A 21,051-nucleotide genomic window follows, 5' to 3' on the forward strand; every position below is an offset into this window, starting at 1 on the left:
TAGACATCCATCATGGACAGCATTTTTGACCGCCCTCCCCATGTGAATATTTGTTTATGCTACAAGCAGTGTAACTTCCCCTCCGATATCTGCCCTTTGTGTTCATAGGAAATCCGTGTTTCATAAGTTATATGACTTGTACATTGAAGAATGTGAAAAAGAGCCAGAAATAAAGGTAAGCCAAACTGTTCCACTCGATTCATGCACCTATTTTATAGGACGGGTGAAATAGTAAAACATAATCTGTCTTTGGGAAAAGTAGACCACATAATATCTATTGAAATGAAACGTTTGTGCCCATAGAATCAGAATACGGGTAATGGGACCTGTTCTCCACAATACTCGAGACCTGAGTTTTTCCGGATAACAGACCTTTCTGTAATTTGGATCTTCATACATCGTCTAGAAACTAGAAATTCATGTGAACATTTAATAAACCCAATAGGCTGGTTGTGATTAATTATAGCTTAGTTTGGATCAAGTACAAGTTACTGTTTTATTATTACAGAAAAAAAAGGAAATAATTTTTAAACATCTGGATTATTTGGATAAAATGGAGATGGCCTTTCCATAATTTGCAGCTTTCTGGATAACAGGTTTCCAGATAATGGATCCTATACCACACGGGAAGATTCGGGGAGATTTAGTCGCCTGGCGGCTAATCGCCTCTTCTTCTGGGCGACAATCTCCCCGATCTGCCTTCCCCTAACTTCCCGGTGGCTATAATGAAAAATTGCCAGCCGTATGGCACTCACGGCGCTTCGTTTCCCGAAGTTTCCTCATGAGGCGACTTCGGAAAACGAAGTGCTGCGAGTGCCATAGCGCTGGTGATTTTTCATTATAGCTGCCGGGAAGTTAGGGGAAGGCAGATCGGGGATTGTCGCCCAGAAGAAGAGGTGATTAGTCGCCAGGCGACTGAATCTCCCCGTGTGCCCTTACCCTAATGTTTCTGGATAAAACAATCTGCTCTAGTGTTCAGTAATAGATTACATAATCCTTGTCGCCCCCTCCCCTCCGCACAGATATGGAAAAGTTGCGGTGCTGAGATTGCTGCTGAACACAAGCCTGCCATCAAATATGACTTCATCTCTCTGCAATGTCTTAGCTAACCTCCAAATTGTAGGCCTGCATTCTCGATAGCTGGAAATTATTACTGCCGCGTCTTTCCTCTATTTATTTATTATAGATGTGTGCACGCTGTTCTTGCATGTATTCGTGGGGGATTCATATGGAAGCATTTAGCAGTACTTCTAGCAGCCATATGACCTCATGGCTTCTCAAAACCAGAGGCGTCCTCAATATTTCTCATCATTTTCCAACTTTGGTTTTTTTTCTTTTCTTTATTAGTGCCAACAGATCACTGGGACTTGGGTCATATGCTAATCCAATCACTCTTTCCAGTTAATAATCAGCCCAGTTTTAACTGTTGGTTTATTTTCTAAGGCTTATTATGGTATATTTGTTATAGTATTTTAAGTGTTATGGGCACTTGGAGTTTTATAGCTAATAGCTCTGGCCAAAAATATCAGAATGGCTTCCCATTGGGAAATTAAGCGGTGAGAGCAGCAATGCATCTACAGTTAAATTGTCTGGAAATGCATCATTTTTGTGGTAACCAGTTGTGACCAGGTCGTAAAGGATGTCAGCTGTGATTTCTCTGGATAATTATTTTAAATTTGCAACAAAAATAGCTAGTATGTTGAATTATAGTAGTACAACTGGTGGACAAAGAAACAGCAATATATAGGAAAATAACTGTTACCTGTTATCCCACAACCACAGTCCCTTCCCAGAGACTATCATCCCACTGTTACTATAGGCACCATCTCTCCCTACTATACCTGCTATCCCACAGCCACACTCCCTTCCCAGAGACTATTATCCACTGTTACTATAGACACCATCTCTCCCTACTATACCTGCTATCCCACAGTCACACTCCCTTCCCAGAGACTATTATCCCACTGTTACTATAGACACCATCTCTCCCTACTATACCTGCTATCCCACAGTCACACTCCCTTCCCAGAAACTATTATCCACTGTTACTATAGGCACCATCTCTCCCTACTATACCTGCTATCCCACAGTCCCTTTCCAGAGACTATTATCCCACTGTTACTATAGGCACCATCTCTCCATACTATACCTGCTATCCCACAGTCACACTCCCTTCCCAGAGACTATTATGCAACTGTTACTATAGGCACCATCTCTCCCTACTATACCTGCTATCCCACAGCCACACTCCCTTCCCAGAGACTATTATCCCACTGTTACTATAGGCACCGTCTCTCCCTACTATACCTGCTATCCCACAGCCACACTCCCTTCCCAGAGACTATTATCCCACTGTTACTATAGGCACCATCTCTCCCTACTATACCTGCTATCCCACAGTCCCTTCCCAGAGACTATTATCCTACTGTTACTATAGGCACCATCTCTCCCTACTACAGTATACCTGCTATCCCACAGTCCCTTCCCAGAAACTATTATCCCACTGTTACTATAGGCAACATCTCTCCCTACTATACCTGTTATCCCACAGTCACACTCCCTTCCCAGAGACTATTATCCCACTGCCACTATAGGTACCATCTCTCCCTAATAAACCTGAAATTCTACCTTCATTTACTGCTGTGGATAGGTATTGTCAGATGGTCCCTAACTGCTGAGCAGGGAAACAATCATACTTATGAACAGCAGGGGGAGCCCCCGCCTTACTTCCCAGCCATGCAGAACTCGAGCAGCTTTGTTTATTTCCCTGTAGAGCAGTCGGCGTCTGTGTAGAGATATGTATTGGAGTTTATTTTGGCTTTACATCCCCTTTACTTTTTCCAACTCCAGCTGCAGGGAGATCATGGAGCCAGATTTAAACAGATAAACCAGGATTCTATTTGTAGGATTATTTTGCTGCAGCCACTGGTTCTGCAGAGTTGGATAAAGTTTGTATTAAACAATACAAAAACTATATTGTTTAATACAAACTTTCCTAATTTGCATTGTTCAATACAAATTTTGCTAATCTGAATATGCAAATCAGGTACAGAAAGGGAAATCAAGTAACTTTTTTTGTCACAAAACAAGGAAGTAAAAGATTTTTTTCCCACTTTTTCCCATCACATCCCTTATTTCGGCTGAATCTTTCATAAAGGATTCAGGGATTCGGTGCATCCCTAGTGACTAACGAGGAAGCTTTTTTGGTAGTTACTTCACTGTAGGTTATTGTTCTGTAATTATTCACTCTAGATTTATGGGTTTTTTATGGATATTTTCTTCCTTAAAAAGAGAATCGCTATGACTTTTTTTTTTTCCCTTCCCCTGCTCAACTAATGTTTATTGGTCTGTTATTTTACATCCCTTTCACCATTGGTCAGAAGCTGAGACGAAATGTGAACTTGCTGGAGAAGCTGGTAATGCAGGAATCCCTCTCTTGCCTTGTGGTCAATCTGTATCCTGGAAATGAAGGGTACTCTCTTGTGCTTCGCGGAAAAAATGGATCAGGTTGGTACCATATGTGCTTGTATATGATACAATTATAAATCCACGTGTCAATGTTGGTTGCAGAGGTACTACTGATGAATAATCTGTATCAACGAGAACAAGGAGAACTAAAGCCTAACTAAAGAAGTAGCTAGAAATCTTGTACATTATGTTTTGGGCTTCTGTACCAGCCCACGGCAACCACAGCCCTTTAGCAGTAAAGATCTGTGTCTCCAAAGATGCCCCAGTAGCTCCCCATCTTCTTTTCTATGTGCAGTACACATAGAATAGAAATGTGACAATATAAGGCTGATTAGTCATTAATACAAATAATTACTACATGGCAGCAGAGAAACCAGTGCAATTAACATCAGAATTTAATAATCAGCCTTGTCGCATCAGCTTATATCATAGGCCAACCTCATTTTCTGCTTGATAATTTGAGACGACCCCTAAGCTTACCTTCCCAACAGCTGCTCAGAACCCACTGTAGTTACAAATAGCAACCTAACATTAATTAGTTGTGATCCTTTTGCTAATGGTTATAAAATACATGCTGTGAGCTGAGTGGTTGCTACTGGTAACTTCAATAAGTAAATTGCCCTGTGCTAGCGAGACATTGCCATTATTGAGAGAGAGGTTGTAATGTGGGTACTTTGGGACGGGGGCTTCTTGCCAGACATCCAGTCAGTAGGGCCATGAAGATGCAAGTCTTTATATATGTTGCTTTCTATTTAAATGACATGAGAAAGGAGTACTATTGGTCAGCATGGTACTTTTTGCAGATTTATCATGGCTTAACCTCATGGGGACATTGTTGAGAGGGCTAACCAAACAAAATATCCAGAAGTAAAATGTTCTTTTTGGGTAAGGCCAGACGAGGAGATTCGGGGAGATTTTGTCGCCTGGCGACTTATCGCCACGTCTTTTGTGCGACTATCTCCCCGAACTGCCTCAGCGTCTTTTCCCCATAGGCTACAGCGCAAAATCGCCTGCGCTAATACACACGCGCAATGCGTTTTCAATAGTCACTCACTGAGGCAACTTTGGGCGACTATTGAAAACGCATTGCCGCGTGTGCATTACCGCAGTCGATTTTGCGCTGTAGCCTATGGGGAAATCTCCCCGAATCTCCTCGTCTGGCCTTACCCTTATAGTGAAGGAGAATGAGCAGTAGTTCATTCACTGGTTTAAAAAAATATGTTGCTTCTTGTTTGTGCAGTAGAAGCCTCTGTGTTGTGTGAGCGTTGAGAGCTTTCAGCTGTTAAGGGATCCATCTGGATGTCTAATGCTGTTATTGGGCCAGAAAGCAATAAAGTATTGTGTTTTCTAAGGGTGTGTGGCGATGGGTTCAGAAATGTTGCATAATGTCTACATAACTGTCGGAATGGTACAAATATATCAGATTTTTGTTTTCTAACTTCTAATCGATCGAATTGCTGATTGGTTGCTATGGGCAACATCACCGGTGATGTTTGTCTTCAATGTTAATCTCCAATGTTAATCAATGTCATCTCATTGATTGTTCTGTTTTTCAAAATGGAAGCAATCCTGCCGTTATTTATGAATCTAGGAGAAGCCAAACGGGCCAGATTGTGATTAGATATGGAAGCCTGGGGCTCTTTTGGGGATTATATAAATCAGTGAAGTCCAAACTAAAACTCCCTACAATTTACAGTCCAATTCCTGACGGCTAAAGGCTGCTGCAGTGCTACAGCCCTAATGCACACACTGAAAATATCCAAATTACATATACTGTATATAGCTATTGTGTATCTACTTTCATTCCCAAAGTGACCCCTGTTATTCTTGGGGCCAGGGTAGTGTGTCCCTTTTGCTCTACCCTTGGAAACATGGAACATGCATTTCTTAATGCTTTTTTTTTTTTTTTTTTTTCTAGATTCTGAAACAATCCGTCTTCCCTATGAAGAAGGAGAACTCTTGGAATATCTGGATGCTGAAGAATTGCCACCAATTTTAGTAGATCTGCTGGAAAAATCTCAGGTATGGCAACCACCAATGTTATTTAAATTTTTCATTTTGTAGATGATAAAAAAAAAAAACACATTGCTTTTTGACACTGGTGTAATATGTACAAATGTATACTAACGGTGTGCTGGCTGTTGCTGAACTACAAAATAGTATTTATTGATGACATTTTCTTTACACAGGTTAATATTTTTCATTGTGGGTGTGTTATAACGGAAATTCGTGACTACAGGCAGTCTGGCAACTTAAAATCTCCAACATACCAAAGCAGGCATATTCTCTTACGACCAACAATGCAGGTAAAATGCAACTGTTCGTGAACTCCCATTAAAATGTAGCGAATTTAAGTAGTAGCATTGAACAACCACTTTTCCCCCTCACTAGATAGAGCCGTTAGAATAAAGAAAGCTATGGTATTGGTTAGTTGCAGTGGGTTACTTTATTTAAGATACCTTATTGGCATTTAAAATAATACACGAATAATAGTTTTAAATATACTTTTGGCTAGTACACAATCTTTTATGCAGCAGTCATGATGGAAGAACACTGCCAGTGTTTGCTATGCTCATTGGGGGCCAAATTTGCACCTGGGCAGTAATCCATAGCATCAAATCGCGGTAGCTTTCTTTATTCAGCCACGTGAAGGTAGAACAATGAAAGCAAAAATGTGATGGTTGCTGCCAAGTTGAAAAGTTACCCAGTGTTGATTAATGAGTCCCACTGTCTGCTCTAACTGGCAGCAGCTGTTGCATCCTAGTAAGGCCTTCTGATATGAGTCTAACCTACTGAATTCCCTCTTTAAGTAAACTGTTTTACTGAGCCTTTACAGCACTGGTCCCCAACCAGTAGCTCGCGAGCAACATCTTGCTCACCAACCCCCTGGTTGTTGCTCCCAGTGGCCTCAAAGCAGGTGCTTATTTTTGAATTCCAGGCTTGGAGGCAAGTTTTGGCTGTATAAAAACCAGGTGTAATGCCAGAGTCTCCTGTAGGCTGCCAATCCACATAGAGGCTACCAAATAGCCAATCACAGCCCCAGTCACCCCAGAGACTTTTTCATGCTAGTGTTGCTCGCCAGCTCTTTTTACATCTGAATGTTGCTCACGGGTAAAAAAGGTTGGGGATCCCTGCTTTACAGCTGTGTGTGATTTCTGTTCCCCCAACAGACCTTGGTTTCAGACATACATGCCATCACCAGTGACAACCATAAATGGGCGCAGGTAAATATTTCCTTTTCAGCATGTTCAGTCAGAGCTAGCCAGTATTTTCCATCTATGACCTAATTATTAGTGGTGATTGAATTTTTTTCGCCAAGTTTCACGCAAAAATTACGCCCATAGACTCTAATGGGTGGAAACATTTGTCGTGGATCAAAAAATTTTTCACAATTTGTCGCACGTCAAAAAGATTTTGTCGCCCATAGACTTCAATGCATTTCAGCAATTTTTTGCAGAGAAACGGGTCAGATTTGCCCATCACTATACTTTAATTATATACGGACAACTCTTTCTCATGTAACCTTAACTTAATAAATATTAGAATAAAAAGCAGGACATAGGATAGGGATTTAAACAAGCTGTTCGTTGACTGTGTCATAAGAGCTACTGATCACCAGCTAAAGGTCTACTGGTAGATATCCTGATCTACCTTTTGGACACCCCTGTAGTAACTAATAAACTTCGTTATTATTTCCATTTTTATGTTTATGAATTTAATGAATATTACTTTGTCTGTATATAGGAGGACAAGCTTTTGTTGGAGAGCCAATTGATTTTGGCAACAGCAGAGCCTTTATGCCTTGATCCCTCGGTATCTGTTACCTGTACTGCAAACCGGCTGTTGTTCAACAAGCAGAAGATGAACACATGCCCAATGAAGAGGTGGGAACGTTATGTTTTGTGAATTTTGATGATTTTATGTACTGTATCTTTTCAAGTCCTTTATTGGTCTGAATCAACCCATAACTTGCATCAACCTAACCCTGTGAGTGCACCCGGAGTGCACCTGATTGCTATCACAATGGTAGATATATACAAGGTGGAGAGTATCGCCAGTCCTGTAACTGTCTCACTGGCGCTCCGTCCTAGCACCAAAATTTAGTAATGCAACTTCACCAAAGTTGAGAACAGACAGGACGCTGAAGCAGAATTACTGCTGATATGCTCTTTTATTTTCCACACAACATGTTTCGGACAGCACTTGAAAAAGGACATATGCTGTCCGAAACATGTTGTGTGGAAAATAAAAGAGCATATCAGCAGTAATTCTGCTTCAGCGTCCTGTCTGTTCTCAACTTTGGTGAAGTTGCACCTGATTGCTGCCATGCAGAGCAGATTTTGGCACCAAAATGCCTAGTTTTGTGTTTGGCTGTTGAAATCCACTCCTGTGTGCCTACACCTTGGCTGACACAGTGGCTTCCGGTAAAGTCACAGGATTACGCTGGCCATAGACGCTGGCAAGGCACCTGACCGCTAGTACTTTAGATTCTGCAACCTATGGCAGGCAAAATTGGTTGGGGAAAGGTGGAAATAATTGGAAATAACAGGTATGGGATCCGTTATCCGGAAACCCATTATCCAGAAATCTCTGAATTACGGGAAGACCTTCTCCCATAGACTCAGTTTTATCCAAATAAGCCATAAACTTTTTAGAAATTACAGGACGGCCATCTCCTATATTTTATCTCCATTTTATCCAAATAATTCAGATTTTTTAAAATGATTTTCTTTTTCTCTGTAATAATAACAGTACCTTGTACTTGATTGAAACTAAGATATAATTAATCCTTAATGAAATCAAAACCAGCCTATTGGGTTTATTTAATGTTTACATAGTTTTCTAGTAAAGTTAAGCTATGAAGATCCAAATTACAGAAAGATCCTTTATCCGGAAAGCCCCAGGTCTCGAGCATTCTGGCGAACAGGTCCCATACCTGTACCTTCCTTCCAGTATTCAGTGAATAAAGTACAAAAAAACTTTTTTCCACTTGCCAAAAAAAAAGTGACTATTTATTTCATGCATTCAAAATATGACACCAATTCACACCATATACCAACATTTTGGGGAAGTGTGTTACCCAATCCCTTCCTCATCCTTGCATTAGGCTAAAATGCATCATGCCTCTTTTATTAATAACTTTTCTTCCTCAGAATGTAAAATCTGTGCTTTCTAACTGCCAGCAACGTAGAGTCTACATTACTGAGCCTGTGGGGTTGAAGGTGTCATTCACATTTATTCGTGTAGTTGCTATGTTTTCCTGAGCCATTAAGTATATTAAAAAAAGTATGACAAATTTGTCCCAGTATCTTCCCGGTATGCATACAAAGTAAGCACATACTTAACTGGTGTGTCAGTCGTTTATGAAAAGTAATAGGAATCATGATCTTTCGCATGATTTACTTCTTTACTTGAACCAGAATGTATGCAGAGTAATTTCTTAGGTTTTCTGTTATGAGGACGGGGGTATTTCAAACTGATACCTCAACTGATATTTTGTGTTAAATGTGACTGAGCCTGTCAAAAGATAAGGAATGTGTTTTTGATAACAACATCCTTCACGCCAAAAATGCTAGAGGGGTGAGGATTTCCAACCCCTGCCTTCTGACTCATCTTGCACATTCTTTCTTCTCGTTCTTACGCCTTATGATTTGAGGTTAAACTACCTGTTTCTTTTAGTCTCTATTCCAATCAAATTTATTTGTAGAACAGCATTAAATTCAACGTATTCTAAAAGGAAAGGAAAGGAAACAACTCAAAAAAAAAAAAAAAATTCTATTTTTTTTCCTGAGCAGGAAAATTCTTTGAAATACGGGTATGGGACCTGTTATCCTGAAAGCCGTTATACAGAAATCTCCAAATTATGGAAAGGCTGTCTTTCCATAAACTCCATTTTATCCAAATAATACAAATTTTATAAAATGATTTCCTTTTTGGTATTATTTTTGTAATAATAAAACAGTAGCTTGTACTTCGCGCTAAGGATAGGTTCGGGCTTAGTTCTCCTTTAAAGGGGCGTTTCACCTTTAAAGGGATACTGTCATGGGAAAACATGTTTTTTTCAAAACACATCAGTTAATAGTGCTGCTCCAGCAGAATTCTGCACTGAAATCCTATTCTCAAAAGAGCAAACAGATTTTTTTTATATTCAATTTTGAAATCTGACATGGGGCTAGACATATTGTCAGTTTCCCAGCTGCCCTTGTCATGTGACTTGTGCCTGCACTTTAGGATGGAACAAATTTCTGGCAGGCTGTTATTTCTCCTACTTAATGTAAACGGTCTCAGTGGGACTTGACTTTTAGGGCTGGGACACACTGGGCGATTTGGGGAGATTTAGTCGCCTGGCGACTAATCGCCGCGTCTTTCCATGACCAATCTTCCCCGAATGCCTCCCCTCGCTCTGCACCTGGCTAAAATGAAAAATCGCCTGCGCTAATCACACGCGGCGATTCGTTTTCCGAAGTCGCCCGAAGTTTCCTCGTGAGGCAACTTCGGGCGACTTCGGAAAACGAATCGCCGCGTGTGATTAGCGCAGGCGATTTTTCATTTTAGCCAGGCGCAGAGCGGGGGGAGGCATTCGGGGAGAAAAGTCGCGGCGATTAGTCGCCAGGCGACTAAATCTCCCCAAATCGCCCAGTGTGTCCCAGCCCTTACTATTGAGTGTTGTTTTTAGATCTACCAGGCAGTTGTTATCTTGTGTTAGGGAGCTGCTATCTGGTTACCTTCCCATTGTTCTTTTGTTAGGCTGCTGGGGTGGAAAGGGAGGGGGGGTGATATCACTCCCAACTTGCAAAAAAAAAAAAAATGTTTTCCCATGACAGTATCCCTTTAAATTAACTTTTAGTATGTTATAGAATGGCCAATTCTAAGCAATTGGTCGTCGTTATTTTTTTTTTTATATAGTTTTTGAATTATTTGCCTTCTTGTGACTCTTTCAAGCTTTCAAATGAGGGTCTAAAAACATCATCTAAAATAATCTAAAACAAGTGCTCTGTAAGGCTACAAATGTATTGTTATTGCTACTTTTAATTACTCTTCCCTCTATGCAGGCACTCTTCTTTTTATATTCCAGTCTCTTAAATGCATGGTTGCTAGGGTAATTTGGACCCCAGCAACCAGAATGTTGAAATTGCAAACTGGAGAGCTGCTGAATTAAAATAACAAAAAAAAAAAAAAACGTAAAAATGAAAACCAGCTGCAAATTGTCTCAGAATATCACTCTCTACATCATACTAAAAGTAAATTCAAACAACCCCTTTAAAACCTCTCTTTTACAGAAACCGTTAATTTAATAAAATTAAATGTTTTATTCGACTTTCCTTCACCTTTTAGGTTTATGACATGAATGACATATCAAATATGATTTATAATAGTACAGGTATGGGATCCGTTATCCATAAAGCTCAGAGTTATGGAATGCCCGTCTTCCATTGACTCCATTTTATCCAAATAATCCAAATTAGTAAAAATGATTTCCAAATAATCCAAAAACTATTTTATTTTTCTCTGTACTAATAAAACAGAACCTTGTACTTGATCCAAACTAAGATATCATTAATCCTTATTGGGAGCAAACCCAGCCTATTGGGTTTATTTAATGTTTACATGATTTTCTTGTAGACTTACGGTATGAAGATCTAAATTATGGAAAACCCCAGATCCGGAGCATTATGGATAACCGGTGCCATACCTGTAATAATTATTTGGGCACTACTGTGAGAGCTGCCAGTCATTTTATCAGTAGTTTTTCAGCCTACATTGTAATTGCTGAAGCTTTGTCCAACATAAGTGCAGGATCAGCCTCAGAGAATGCTGTAGAGCTCTATAGAGCTTGTTAAATATCCCAGTGCCTAGAGAAGAAGGATCAGATCTGGCCCATCACCTTTACAATATGATAAACGTTAATCTGAAGGGAAATACAGAAGGGGAATATAATATCATATGATTCCTACTGAAGCAGACCTTTAAACATCTTAAATCTGAACAAGAAAGAGGGGCAATGCTGAGATTGAAAAGTCAAATCTCGGAAAAAAATAAAAACCGGAGACATGTATATTTAATGGAGCTAAGACTTTACACTCCAGCGTAGCCTTGCATTGCATTATTCATGGGCGCACAGCTGAGAAACATTTTTGTTTCCTGCTCTTTTGATGTCTGCTCTTTTGAAGCCACGAGATTGTGTCCCAGAAAGGTCAGCACCTGAACCCTCTCCCATCTTTCACGTCGTGTTAGATGTTGTGATGTGTCGAAAGAAACAACTGGGAGCAAGAAAGTTGAGAAAACAGTTTGGAAACTTTATTTTCTTGCCTCTTTGGGTTTGCTTTGTGTTACAAACGAGAGCATAGCCTGTATATAATGTTCTTGGTTCCCTCCAGTGGCGAAGCCTTGCACAAAAATATATTGTCTTCCATAAATTATCTTTCACTTCACTGGACTTTTCCTTTAATTATTTAGCTTGACCTGGAGTCATAGATGTGATCCAAGGAAAATCCATTCTGACAAAAAAAAAGCCTCAATGCAAACATCTGTTATATCTCCCTGTCCAAGATTTCCTGTAACTTAAAGGGGCAGTTTATTTTGAAACATTACCATTAGTATAATGCAGACAGTAAGACTGGTAGTATTTTTCTATTTTATTTCTAAATAATGAAAATAAATTGAAACGTAAACGCAAACTGCCCCTTTAGTTTTTAAGTAGAACTTATTTTAATTTGAATTTACTGTATTGGCACCAAGTTGTAAATTATATAGTGAATAAAGTACCCCCTCTTGTAAAATATAAAGATATTATAGACCATAGAAAAACACGAGGGCGAAGGCCGAGGTTTTTATACAGGTCATGGCACTACGAGGTGACTTCTAATATCCTCATATTTTGCAACAGGGGGTACTTTATTTATTATAATACACACATAATTCAGTAAGTCATGTGACAGAAGTTACATCATTAACAGCTATGCTGTTGATCCATAGCAAAGGATGCATGTGATAAAATGGATTTCACAGAGGAATAACAAACATCCGTTTACCCACTGGAAGACTAGCTGCTGTCTTACACAGCCTCACTCTCGTCTGTTTTGTTGGGACCTAAAAAATGGTCTGGTCTGAATGCAGTCTGCACAATCAGTGTCTTATAGACTCAAGACTTTTAAAGGAACAGTTCAGTGTTAAAATAAAAAAACTGGGTAAATAGATAGTATATGCAAAATAAAAAATGCTTCCAATGTAGTTAGTTAGCCAAAAATGTAATGTATAAAGGCTGGAGTGACTGGATGTCTAACATAATAGCCAGAACACTACTTCCTGCTTTTCAGCTCTATAACTCTGAGTTAATCAGCGACTTGAAGGGGGGGCCACATGGGACATAACTGTTCAGTGAGTTTGCAATTGATCCTCCGCATTCAGCTCACATTCAAAAGCAAACGGTTATGACCATGTGCCTCCCACTCAAGCACAGATTGGTTACTGCCTGGTAACCAATCAGTGGAAACCAAGAGAGCTGTCAAGCAGGAAGTAGTGTTCTGGCTATTATGTTAGACATCCAGCCTTTATACATTATATTTTTGGCTAACGATATTAGAAACATTGTTTATTTTGCACAGCCTATATATTTACCCAGTTTTTATTTTTACACGGAACAATTCCTTGAAGATAAGTTAGTCTGGTTGGTCCAATTCTATATTTTATCTAATGTGACTTCAAGGCCATATATATACCATTTAGGCACCCGTGAGCATCCGCTTTAGGAGGTACATAAATGGTAATAATTGATAAAGAAATTTCCCTAGCCCATCGCCTAATACCTGCTGCTAAGTCTGGAAGCAGATACAGAAGCGGATGTGGGGGGAACCTGCCTTGCACAGAATCAAATCTAAATACAGCCCTGTGTGCCCATTCCCCCAGTAATACATGTCTACAGGACCTACAAAAAAGCACACTGTGAATGAACACCAGGCCCTTCTGGGTGGGTTGGATACCTTGGTGAAAAATAATAAAAAGGCTCACTGATTCCTCCCACAGTAGCATAAGCTGACACCATCATGGGATCACTTTACTGCAGATTATAAGTGTAATTGTTTGGAGTCCTGTGACATATATAAAAGCACTTGGGCTGCTGCCTCTTGCTTTTATATGACTTCTGTTAATTTTAATAGCCTTGTGAGTTACTGTAGGGTATACATTGTCCTCTTTGCAATCATGTGCATGTTTTATGAAGGATTCCTAGTTAACCGAAAGATCAAGGAGGAAAAGAAGGATGTTTCTAAATGAAGGACCCAGTCATTCTCTTTACAACAGTAGACTTGTAAAGTCCATACTTTTTATAGAGTGGCTGCAGGACTTGAGATTTACCGTTACACAAATGCTAATCATTAAGAGCAGAATGTGCTGATAAAGGGAGAAAGACCACAGTGTCTCAAAAGTGTCTCTATATTGGTTGGGATTTACAAATTGCACACCATTTTACCTGTTTAAGGTGGTTTTCACCTGTAGTAATTTTATTTAGAAAATTGTAATTAAGGTACAATACTGGTCCTAAATGAAGTTTTAGTTCACAAAGCTGATTCTCTGGCTGAATAAGGTGTATGCCTCCAAGGTTCTGGAAGCATCTTGTAGACTGTCTATTACTGGCAGATGTATTTGCCATCGTATTTATATAGCTATACTATGGTAAACCTTTTTGTATTAGAATTCCATTTTTCTGAAACAGGGTCTTCTTCTAAACAATTTATAAATCTATTGTTATTTTTTAGTCTTTCACAGTGATATGATTCTGTCAAAAAATCTAATTTTAGTCGTGTTAAATTTAAAGGAGAAGGAAAGCTTCCAGACTCAGTTTACTGCCAACAGATTAGCTACAATAGTGCAAGCTAGAACGCTATATTTATTCTGTAGAATGTTTTACCATACCTGAGTAACCTGCTCTAAAAGCTCTCTCTGTTTGTTTAGGATTGCAACTGCCATATTAGCTTGCTGTGACATCACTTCCTGCCTGAGTCCCTCCTTGCTTGCTCATGGCTCTGGGCTCAGATTACAGCAGGGTGGGGAGGAGGCAGGGGGAGAGGAGCAAACTGAGCATGCTCTAGCCTGTGCTCTGGAAGTTTAGCTGAAAACAGGAAGTCTGTTACAGAAGCCCATGTATACACAATAGAACGAAAGAAATGTGGTGTTTCTTTAAACAGAGGACTCAGAGCAGCATTACTTTGAGGATTTTATATAGACCTTTCTGATAAAGCTTACTTAGTTTTAACCTTTCCTTCTCCTTTAATCATTTGTCAACTCCCAAGGTGTTTGAAAAGGTATTCCAAACCATCTTTAAATAGACAGCAAGAAATATCAAACTGTCCCACCCCACCTCAACTGAAACTGCTGGACTATCTACATAAAAGGAAGGAAAGAAAATCTCTACAGCCTCAGATTGACCTAAAAATATCCAAAACTGGAAACGTGAGTACGGAGTTAAATTGAGAATGTTCTGTTAAATGAAGTGATGTCCTGGTTTTTTTACTCTAATTATGTTTTTTTCCCCCATAGTGTTTAGACATATGGAAACCAAACTACAGCACTTTAACAGTACCAACGGAGGTGGATGTAAGTACAGACATTTTTCCTCACGTATTTAAATACTGTTGTTAAACTTCAAAGGGGACCCTATCACGTGCCTGAAAGATAAATAAAAGCTACCGCTACTGTGGGGAACAAAACCAAAGCCAGTTGCTTTGAGTTCTGAACATCAAGTCATGTTTTTTTTTATTGCAAGAAAATATACTATAAGATACCAGGGGTTACTTCTGTAGCATTTCTTGACTACTCCCAGTGGGCATGGGTAGTTTAATTTCCAAGTTTCAGATTAAGTGGTATTAACCGGAGCACAAAGAACTTGTTTACCATTAGTAGACCAGTAGTCTCCTGTAAAGTAGTTATGTTACTGGCTAAAGCTGGCCATACACCAGCCGATTAACCTGTTAACTAGGCTCCTGCAGATCGAGTTGGCAGCTTATTTGGCTGATGTATGAGAGCCTGCCCGATTGATTGATATCTTGCTGAAAATCAGTTCGATATCTAACATGTCTGAAAACCACATCAAGCAAGGATTCCATCAGTATTGTGATTCCGTCTTTGCCAAAGTTCCTGCTGCAGGCTCTTGGGCCAATGATTGGATCAGCCTGAATTTGGCACAGCTCAAGGGTGGCCAAATCCGGTAAAAATGCACTCATTTGGTGACCTTGCCAAACACGCTGATCTCAAGGCGTGTGGACAGTTGTCTGACCTTTCAGCTTATATTGGACAGCACTTCCAAGTATAATCTTATGAGCTGCAAAATCTCGTTTTTTTCCTTAGTTTTGGCTTTATGTAGCCAAATGTGTAATCCTGTCATGCAGGCTTCGCAGTGCTGTCTGTTAGCAGAATGCTGCAGTGGCAAACAAGCAATTCTGGGCTGTCTTCTTGGGGACTGTTGTTCTTTGCTAGGGTGGGGTCCATGCTAGAAATGCTATAAGAGGGATACTGTCATGGGAAAAAATGTTTTTTTCAAATGCATTGGTTAATAGTGCTGCTCCAGCAGGAATCTGCACTGAAATCCGTTTTCTCAATAGTAAAAATCCAGGTCCCACTCCAACACATTGTTTCATTGAGTAGGAGAAACATCAGCCTGTCAGAAAGCAGTTCCATAGTGAAGCACTGGCTCTTTCTGAAAGCACATGACCAGGCAATATTACCTGAGATGGTGCCTACACACCAATATTACAACTAAAAAAATACACTTGCTGGTTTTAAAATCTTGCAGGAATACAATCTTATAGTGTAGAGTGAATTATTTGCAGTGTAAACATGTAATTTAGAAAAAAAAAATCCTCATAAAAATCATGACAGAATGCCTTTAATAATCAGACTTCCCTGTGTGTTTATTTGTGAGAAATAGTTATTGCATTAAAATAAAAATATTACAAATCATCTGGCAGTTACTGGGTATTTTTCTTAATCCTTCTGTCTAATCTCCATTTCTTAGGTTGAAAAATATGCAAAAGTGGAAAAATCTATCAAACTTGATGATTCCCAACCTACTGTCTGGCCAGCAGATGTGAGTAATTAAATTCTCTGCCCAGTGTTTTTTTCCCCTTTATAAAATGCATGTGTTTAATATGCATCCAGTTTGAAAGCAAAGCATTTTAAGAGAATATTGTAAAAATCCTCCTTTTCCTCCAGATGTGTCAATTTGTTTATTTATGAGGCTGATGTTCCTGGCATATAAAGGATACACAGTACTGCTGATAACTATTTACCTGTAAATGATTCAGACATAGTGCTTGTCAGTCTGGGGTAGGTGGGTAAAGGAATTGTTATGTAGGGAAAAAATCGCCACTGATCTGGAGGGGGGTTATCGGGGGGTTATCGAAAATCTGTTATGTACCTTCCCATGGCCACTTCTCATTTGCTCATAGGCACAGGTTGCACTGCAGATAAATGATGAGTTCAGAAGAATACAGTGGTGTTCTACAGAGCTTGTCTGTTATCTGATATGTAAGATGTGCCATGTATTTCAGCTTGAATGGCTACCCCTGTGGCTTTATAGCAGCTTTTTTTTTTATATAAACTATAGTAGTCTTTCTGAAGCAAACACACAACTTTTACCAGTGTTGGGCAACAGTACATTATATTTGCATTACTTTAATACAGATTTTGGTGTTGCTGTTCCTTTAAAGAATATGAGTAAGTCTCCAGAATTGCAACTCTGCTACCACTAAAGATTTAGATTTGGCCCTATGGGCATGTTTATTAACATTGGAGATAAATATCTGGAGTTGGAGGAGATGTTGCCCATAGCAACCAATCAGATCTTTGCTTTTATTTTCTAAGTTATAGGTGGCTCTTTAAATCTAATTGCTGATTGGTTGCCATGGGCAACATCTCCAGATATTTATCTCCAATGTTAAACATGCCCTATTATATTCAGTCTTGTGGTTTGTCTGGTAGAGTTGATAGTTTGTTAAAGGAGAACTAAACCCTAGCCACCCTCAGCCTCTCCTTCAGCTCCCTCCCCGCTAGAGCTATTTTGTTCAGAAATCTCTCTGTATGCTGACCTGAAAGAATTGAGTTGCACAGCAGAATTCAAAGGCCCCATCTTCAGTCTGTCTTTTGATCTGCTTCTGTCAGTTGCTGATAGTATTTTGTGGGAGCATGCACAGTAGAAGCCAATTCAGGATGTAGATTGAACTATGCATGCTCCTCCAGTGTTGTCGGTGTAACAGAATAGGATCAGAAAACAGGGGAAGATGGCCCTTTTGCTCCTGATTTATTGCAGTCAGCAGACAGGGAGACTTCTTAGAAGAATAGATGCTGCAGGGATGGAGCTTGAGGGGGGATGGAGGGAGGTCTAGAGTGTAGTTTTCCTTTAAATACGGTGCCACCATCATAAATGGAGGCCCCATACTACTTTACTTAGTATTTACTATCTCTCCAAGTGGGACGTCACAATTAGCTCACAAACCGCTTGGGTTGCCTGGGTTATGGGCTCTCCAATAAAACCAATGACCGACTAAATTCCACTTTGTTACTCTTCATACCCAGAATATGTCCATGATAATGCCCGCCCACCGTTGCATTGCACTAATCTTTTAGATGCTCTGGGCCCCCCACCGCTATGAGGCCTCTGCCTGGACTCCATTGGTTAAAGGTCATAGCATGAAAACCTCCTCACCCCCAGGGCTATTGCAACTATGCATACTTAAGGCTGTGTTGGCTGGAGGGGTCAGCGCCTCTCCCAATAATTACGAAATCAAAAAAAAGATGCAGCATGAGCTTTCTTTGATATCGCTCTAGAATGTTATTGTTTTATTCTCTGATTTGTTGTGTGCCTTGAAGCTATTTCCCATTATTTCCCAATGCAGGAGATGAAAGAGGATTACATATTTGAATGTGAAAGTGGCAGCCCATTCCAGAAAGCAAAGCTGACCGTTTTCCAGAATGTAGGCAATCCTCTCTACTTCGGCAGATTACAGACTTTCAAAAGCCAAGGCGATAATGAATACAACCTCCGCCACTCTCAGTGAGTTGTGAACTTCTAGTTGGGACACCTTATACCAAGTATTGCCTATTATATAAAAAGAGCCATCCAATGAGTTTTCAGGGTCATAAAAAGTCAAGTCAATAATGATATGCAGCAGGATTCTCCAACCTGTGGATTTCCAGTTCTTACTGAATTATCTGGGATACCGGGAAAGGTAGTTCAGCAATGGTTAGTGATGTGTGGGTCGAGAAATATTTGACCCTCATCCGACCGGCACCTTCCTCCCCCTTCTATATATAGACCCGCCCCACTGATGATGTCACAAAGGGGGGCGGGGCAGGCTGAGTGCGAGTGTATAAAAAAAGAGTGCTAGAAGAAGGAAGCCGTCAGTTTAAAGGGATACTGTCATGGGAAAAAATGTTTTGTTTTTTTTTTTCAAAATGCATTAGTTAATAGTGCTGCTCCAAGCAGATGTCTGCACTGAAATCCATTTCTCAAAAGAGCAAACCGATTTTTTATATTTAATTTTGAAGTCTGACATTGGCCAAGACATATTGTCAGTTTCCCAGCTGCCCCCAGTCATGTGACTTCAGTCACTCTTTATTGCTGTACTGCAAGTTGGAGTGATATCACCACCTCCCTCCCCCCCCCCCCCACAGCAGTCAACGGAACAATGTGAAGGTAACCATATAACCGCTCCCTAACACAAGATAACAGCTGCCTGATAGATCTAAGAACATCGCTCAATAGTAAAATCCAGATCCCACTGCGTCACATTGTTACATTGAGTAGGAGAAACAACAGCCTGCCACAAAGCAGTTCCTTTCTAAAGTGCTGGCTGTTTCTGAAAGCACATAGTGAAGAGAGAATATGAGAGGCTGTTCCTCTCTTTTGCCTGACTTGTCCCCCCCCCCATTTCTGTCGGCTGTGCCCCTAATATTTTCTTGTTGAGAAATGATTATTGCACAAGGCTAAAATGAACAGTTTTGGAAAGGAAATTTGAAGTAGACTTGTAGGACAAATACAAAGACTCTTTAGGGCCCGTTGATTTGGTAAAATTGATAAATACTAGGAACAGGAATATCAGGAAACTTGGCAAATTGCTTTTATTTGTTCCGTTGCATATTTATATATGTCTTGTTTTCAATTCTAGATTTCCAATTGGATCTAAGTTTGAAATTGACCGGTAAGTGCACAATATTTGGACCTTCTGGACTGTTTTGTTCTGTTGCTGTTGTTTTAATTAACGTATATTAAACTTATATGACTGCATATCATTATAAGGTTGATAATTGCTTGTCGGTTAACATCTAATGCAGATGGCAGTTTTCAACGAAAAAGCCATTCAGTGCTACAACACATATACAATCTCTTCTAATTCTTGCAGGGTTGTCGGTCAGTATCTTGACTTGTTTGAAATTGAAACCAAAAGTGTGGTGAAGTTGAGTCATAGTACCAGATCCTCGCTCAGCCATAGTCCGCTTTCTCCTGGCAAAGAAATAGAGGTACAAGTATTAGAGAAATTATTTGTCCAAATGGTAAAAATTATCTACTAATGGCACGGTACAGGTATGGGACCTTTTATCCAGAATGCTCCGGACCTGGGGTTTTCTGGATAATGGATCTTCCTGTAATTTCTTCATATCTTAAGTCTACTAGAAAATCATGTAAACATTAAAGGGGAAGGAAACCTAGTCGGCGCTAACCACCCACACCCCCTCCCGTTTGTTGCCCACCCTCCCTCCTCCCCCCTGGCCTACCCGTCCCACTGGGCAAATGCCCCTAACTTGTTACTTACCCTTCTGCGCAGGTCCAGTCCAGGGAGTTCTCAGACGACATCTTCTTCCACGCGATCTTCTTCCTGCTTTGAACGGCGCATGCGCAGTAGGATCATTTCGCCGGTACGATCTACTGCGCATGCGCGTGACTTTTGGCGCATGCGCCAAAACGCTGTTCACAGCAGGAAGAAGATCGCGTGGAAGAAGATGTCGTCTGTAAACTCCCTGGACTGGACTTGCGCAGAAGTGTAAGTAACAAGTTAGGGGCATTTGCCCAGCGGGACGGGTAGGCCAGGGGGGAGGAGGGAGGGTAGGCAACAAACGGGAGGGGGTGTGGGGGGTTTGCACCGACTAGGTTTCCTTCCCCTTTAAATAAACTCAATAACCTGGTTTTGCCTCAGAATTAATTATACCTTAGTTGGGATCAAATACAAGGTACTGTTTTATTATTACAGAGAGAAAAGGAAATCAATATGGATTATTTGATTATAATGGAGTCTATTGGAGACTGCCTTTCTGTGATTTGGAGCTTTCTGGATAATGGGTTTCCGAATAACGGATCCCACACCTGTATTTCCATTGCTGCCTTAATAACTGGGTTAAATATTGATGGATTTAAATAGTATGGTGCATCTGATGACAGACATTTATGATTTAGTTGCAGAAAGAGAACAGACATCAGAATCCCCAAACTGATTTTGAGTCTTTTCATGAAACTAAATGGTTTCTTCACTATTCAACCTAAATAAGTGGGCTGTGGGGTTTTTTCATGTGTGTGTTTGCATTTGAAAAAGAACA

General features: G+C 40.1%; 1 protein-coding gene across 12 annotated transcripts in view; it reads left to right on the plus strand.

Moving 5' to 3' along the window:
• Positions 1-21,051, plus strand: part of supt20h.L (SPT20 homolog, SAGA complex component L homeolog) — a 63,365-nt gene that overhangs the window by 17,695 nt on the left and 24,619 nt on the right. For 10 of the 12 annotated variants that reach the window (XM_018247670.2, XM_018247676.2, XM_018247673.2 and 7 more), the window contains 12 exons: positions 109-175; positions 3,381-3,507; positions 5,387-5,490; positions 5,658-5,774; positions 6,639-6,692; positions 7,213-7,352; positions 14,757-14,916; positions 15,004-15,060; positions 16,478-16,549; positions 18,357-18,514; positions 19,629-19,661; positions 19,863-19,980. In XM_018247670.2, coding sequence (XP_018103159.1) covers positions 109-175; positions 3,381-3,507; positions 5,387-5,490; positions 5,658-5,774; positions 6,639-6,692; positions 7,213-7,352; positions 14,757-14,916; positions 15,004-15,060; positions 16,478-16,549; positions 18,357-18,514; positions 19,629-19,661; positions 19,863-19,980 — 1,207 coding nt within the window. The remainder of the gene's footprint in view (positions 1-108; positions 176-3,380; positions 3,508-5,386; positions 5,491-5,657; positions 5,775-6,638; positions 6,693-7,212; positions 7,353-14,756; positions 14,917-15,003; positions 15,061-16,477; positions 16,550-18,356; positions 18,515-19,628; positions 19,662-19,862; positions 19,981-21,051) is intronic. The other 2 variants (XM_018247674.2, XM_041582636.1) reach the window with 2 other exon arrangements.

The sequence above is a fragment of the Xenopus laevis genome, chromosome 2L, assembly GCF_017654675.1.
Source record: "Xenopus laevis strain J_2021 chromosome 2L, Xenopus_laevis_v10.1, whole genome shotgun sequence".
NCBI classification, from domain to species: Eukaryota; Metazoa; Chordata; class Amphibia; order Anura; family Pipidae; genus Xenopus; species Xenopus laevis.